General features: G+C 48.4%; 1 protein-coding gene across 1 annotated transcript in view; it reads right to left on the reverse strand.

Moving 5' to 3' along the window:
• Positions 1–3355: 3355 nt before the first annotated feature.
• SLX4 (SLX4 structure-specific endonuclease subunit) overlaps positions 3356–5269 on the reverse strand; it is a 20157-nt gene continuing 18243 nt past the window's right edge. Inside the window, 3 exon segments of the mRNA XM_009875134.1 lie at positions 3356–3716; positions 4366–4824; positions 5048–5150. Of these exon segments, the coding sequence (XP_009873436.1) occupies positions 3356–3716; positions 4366–4824; positions 5048–5150 (923 nt within the window).

The following is a 5269-nucleotide window of genomic DNA, read 5'->3' on the forward strand; positions in this document are numbered from 1 at the left end:
GGTCTCGGCAGAGCAGAGAGGCAGAATCGTCTCCCTCGACCTGTTGATGACGTTTCTTTTCATGTTTTCGCCTCGGACACCTGAAGGCTGCACCACAGCCACAGCGCCCGCGGGCAGGCAGTGCAACAACACACAAACCCACACGGTGGCAGCTGCAAAGGAGTACCCATCCCTCTTCAATCGTTGGGTCGTTCAGGTTGGAAAAGACCCTCGGGATCACTAACCATGAACCCTACAAAGCTCACCCCCAAACCATCTCCCCCAACACCACATCTCAACGACCCTTAAACACCTCCAGGGATCCCATAGATCATTTGACAATCACAGTGAATTCAGAATCTGCATTCTCCAAAGCTCACTCAGAGCTCACAGGGTTCATCTTGGTAAGACAGAAGCTTTCTGCAAGGCCAGTAAGATATCTGCTCATTTCTTTAACTTAAAAAAAACCCCTTAGTTGAAAAGGTTTTGTGGGCTTTTTTTTGTGGTTTTGGGTTTTTTCCTTCCTTTAGAGTGTTAAATGTAAGTATCAGAATATTTTTGATAGCTGTTACTGCAGAGTTGGAAATAAAAAAAATTATGACGTGTATTTTCAAAGACAAATGAGCCCGCATTAGGAAGGTAAGAAAACACAGAAATATATACAAAGTGAGCTGTTGGGCAACACATCATCACTGGCAGATGGCAACAGCAGTGTTCGCTTGGGAAGGCACGCTTTGCTCACACAATAACGAAGCAGGCGAATGAGTAATTGCTTTCAGATAATTTGCAGTGTATGTCAGATGTGTCCGTGTGGTCTTGAAGGCTGGACGAGATTCTGAATCCTTTTCTCACCATCTGAGAAAAGTTTTAGAATTACGGGAGAGGTTTTGTTGGCTTCAGCAACAAGGAAGCACCAAAGCAGAGGCCTCTGCAAAGCGGTTGCCTCCACACCTGGACAGCACAGATGTGATATTTAACATCATCCTTCTGCATTAGGCAAAGACTGCCCAGTTGCAAGGTTGAAGGATGACAAAGAAAAGTGCAGTTTGTCTCAGTTCTCCTTGTTATGTTTCAGAGAATTTCATTTTCAAAATGGAAATGTGGAGTCCTGGTACCCAACTGCCCCGCTATAATGCACAGAAAAATTACAAATACGTGCAACACATGGCCTGGAAGTGCCGCAGTGACTGTCAGTCCTCACACTGCTCCTGACCACCAAAGCAAGCAAGCGTACAAGCAAAGCTCTATCCATCCAGGCATGACCATGTTGGGGACACTGTCGAGACTGAAATTCTTTTTCACAACACGCTAAATAGCTTTTCATGCTCTTTGAACAACTGTGATTTATATCCACTGAACTGTGACACTGCATTCACTGGAAGTGAAGATGTAATCAAGAATTGATTACAGAATCTTGATCATAAATGTAAATCTTACCTAAAAACAGAGCAAAAAAGCTGCGATCTTACCTATTTCCCCATATTAAGACTGGTAAGTAGAACTGACGCTTTTTCTGTTTATTAAGTGTGTACTCGAGAGAAATACCTGGTACACTGAGGGAAACATTTCCTAGAACGCCATTTAAGGCAGGCCTTGTCCTTTTCGTGTAACAAAGTCATCTCCTGGCAATTCCTGCACAAGAAGGTGGGGGAGGAAAAGGGATGACACTGCCAGGGAAAGAAAACTATCCCAAATTCCTGAAAATTCACCAGATGTGACAGGCGGCTTTGCCAGGAGGACCCTCCCCACTGCTACACATGCTGCAGTGCCACCTGGCAGAGAAAAGGAGGTCCCTAAGGGGGCACCCATGTCCCCTTCACCAGCAGCCCTCCCCAACAAGGCTGGGGCAGACCCTTCCCCACCGCCGGTCCTCCCGGCAGACCCCAACATCCTCCCCCCACATTTCCCCTACCTTAGGGCTACACAGCCCAGATGAACCGGGCGGCTGGTCTCCCTCTAGGAATCCAATTCATCAGGTGCTGCTGGGTGATCTCTCCCGTTCCACTTCTCCTTGCTGCAGGGCGCCCGTGACAACTCCCCTGCCTCCAGGTCTGTGCTCAGGGTCTCAGCCAGGATGGGCAGACTTGCAGGCTCTACTGCTCTTGACTAGACCCAACGTTGGCACTTAGAACCAGCCCCCAAGTCTGTCATAAGATATTCCTTATAGTACTTTATAAGTACCTTATAGTACCTTATAAATTGTTTATTATATATAAATAAAATAAAACTCGACACACTGTATCAAAAATAGAAAAAATATTTCTACGCTCCAAATACATAAATACATTTAGGAAGCCAGCTTCTTTTTTGAAGTGTCATGTCTATTTTGTTCAGAGAGACTCTTTGCGCACCCAGAGCTGCCAGAACAGAGAAAAGTCAGATGTTGTGAAAGTAAATACATAAAAGATGACAAGTTACGGCCCAAGACTTCTCCAAGAGTTGCAGACAGTTTGCAACCTCAGATCAGTCCAGTTTGGAACAGGAGACTGATCCGAAAAGCGGCTTTGGATCAGGTTATAAGTGCTGAAGAGACGCAGCGGTCACTACAATACTGTCTTCTTAAAAACACTTCTGTCGAGGACATGCTCCAGCTGTACTGCCAAGCTCACACCAGGCGCAAAAAATGGAGCGGATGGTACCTTTAACGCAGATCCAGCGTGCAAGGGAACACACACAATCTAATGTTTGTATCTAAAAGGCTTTCACATGATATCTGGTGTCAAGAGGGCACTTTTGGGAGCTTTCACAAAGAGTCTAGAAAAACACCTCCGCTGCTTTGCAGACATTTAAGAAACACAGAGGAAGGAGTTTCGGCAGTTTGCAAACTGAACCAAGGGACAGAAGAAAGGCAACGGATTTCCACGACATTCCCTGCCTTAACCATCAGCAGGGCAAACTGTACACTGAAGAAATGAAGACGGAAGTCACTGGGGTCTGAACACTCAGCGCTTTACACAGGGGAACGGGAGTGCTTTCTTGCAGGCACATTTCTCCACTTCCCCAAGGCCAGGGAAAAGGTCCTGCAAAGTGTCACTGGGGAAAGCACTTCCCTCTAGAAGCACCAACACGAAGAAATGTTGGAGACCTAAAGCCTAACAGAAAAAAAGAAAGAAAAGGCACAGGAGAAAAAATTGGAGGGAAAAAAAGAGGCTCCAGATGACCCGTGTGCAGCAGGCAGGACAGTGAGAGGAGGAGCCTGTGCAATTCAGAGCAGAGGGCTGGGGACGGGAGCTCAGTTCAGACCCGTTCTCCAGCATGTCAGCTGGGAGGCAGGCCACAAGGAGGAGCAGCGCACCCGCCGATCACAGCACCACCGCCAGCACCAGCCTGGAACAGGGTTTCCAGCTTACGAGGAAGGCCTCCACGGACAGAATTTTCAGGATGGAGGAGTGTGCTCCATTCAGTACCGTCTCCTCTGTTTTTTGTTCCCCTTTCTCTTCTGCTCCTTCTCTTTCCGAGCTCTGGCCGTGGTAAATGTGATACAGTGAGCATCTAAAAAGTCTAGCAGCTTTGCCTTGGAAATTTTAATGCCGTTCTGTTTCAGCTCTGCGTGCAGATCCGCCAGCTCGATCGGCTCATAAAAGAGAACCTTGTGGTACAGGGCTGTGTTAGAACGGATATAGCACCTTACTGCCTCCAGCTTCTCTTCTTCCCGAGATGCTGCCTGAGATGCTGGAAGCTCCTCTTCCTCCTCCTCGGATGCAAAAGCACAGGCTTCAAATCCATTCATGAAAGAACTAGAAGCAGGATCAATTAGACCAGAGATAAGGAAAGAACAGGCCATCAAGGACAGGACCAAAGCTCCCCCAGTCCCTGGTGGCCAACCCCTCTGGCTACCCTCCATAGAATCACAGACTCTTCAATACCAGCATCCACAAAACGAGCAAAGCGGAACACGGTACATGTTCTGCAAACCTCCCGATCCCAGCCACAACAGCGCTGGTCCAGCCCCAAAGCTGTCTGGCATTGCTTGCTCCCGACCCGTTGCACATACCACTGCCACACCACGGCAGCCTCTGCCGAGCAGTGCTTGCTGTCCTCTCCTCACTCTAGCTGCAGGTTCCCAGCCTACGCCGAGTGCTCCTTGTTGCTCTAACTTGCAGAGACCAGGCACGCCACACTTGGGCCTTGCTCACATGCAGCCACAAGCACTTGTGTGTTCTTAGAGCAGCTCATTGGGAATTAGACTGAAAAAACAAAGCCTACTTCTTTTGTAGGAGTGTGCTGTCCTTCAAATGACACACCCAAGGAGGTGGCAGGGCCACTGCAGGCCACATGGCCACTCACCTCTGCTGGCCACATTCCTAGCTTGTCTCTATCCTGCACACCATTGACTGTTCCCTTAACAGAATCACTGAATGAATGTTAAGTGTTTTGCTGCCTTACCTCTGCGAACCAAAAGAGATGTCGCTTCCATCCACTGAAGAAACTGCAGACTCCTGAGATGCTGAGGGCATTTGTTCCTCACCATCAGCTGCCAGAGACCATTTCTCTGGAGATGACTTTTTCCGCTCTTTGGCTCCTTCTGGGTGATGTGTTGTTTTAGTTGCTTCCTTGGGTGCTGCACAGTCTGTTTCGCTGAATCCAACAAGGTCACCATCAGCCCTCCCCACAGGGAGCACTGAAGAAGCCGTAGTGACCCGCTTCCTCTTCCCCACAGCTTTTGAGTCACCAGCGCGCTTTCCACCTGCCTTTGACTGCCTAGAGCATTTGGCTGGTGACTTCTGCAGGGGAGGCTGGGAACACGGGATTTCATCCTCGGAGTCAGAGTCCCGGTGAGTATATTGGAATATCTCCTTCAGCTTCAACACCATCTGCCGTTTTGGGAGAGCACGAACTCCAAATCTGGGAGAGAAAGGTGGGAGAAAAATGCAGCATCTTCCACTCTCACAGCTCAGGAAGAGGCTCAGGCCAGGAAGTCCAGCGATCAGCTGGAAAAGCATGACATGACCCCCAAAAACACCGACCGGAGCTTCAGCACAGTTTCACTTTCAGCCCAGGACCTTTCACACTACCTGCCAGCAAGTTTCTACTCACAAAGAGATGTACTCACGGAGATAATGCTAACCTGCTCAACTCCTTCTTCAGCTGGGGGGTCTCCATCATGGAGTAAGCTGGCATTGGTGTCACAGGAGTGCTGGGGGGCTTGTCCTTCTCCTGACAGGAAGGTTCTGCAGCAGAATGAAATTCCCAATATCAGAATTAGCATGAAAAGGAACTAACATAGCTTGTATCTTCCCCAATGGCAGATATTCTAATATATAATAATTAAGTAGCATTATTTCCCTAC

Source organism: Apaloderma vittatum, unplaced genomic scaffold (genome assembly GCF_000703405.1).
Source record: "Apaloderma vittatum isolate BGI_N311 unplaced genomic scaffold, ASM70340v1 scaffold13118, whole genome shotgun sequence".
In the NCBI taxonomy this organism is placed as follows: Eukaryota; Metazoa; Chordata; class Aves; order Trogoniformes; family Trogonidae; genus Apaloderma; species Apaloderma vittatum.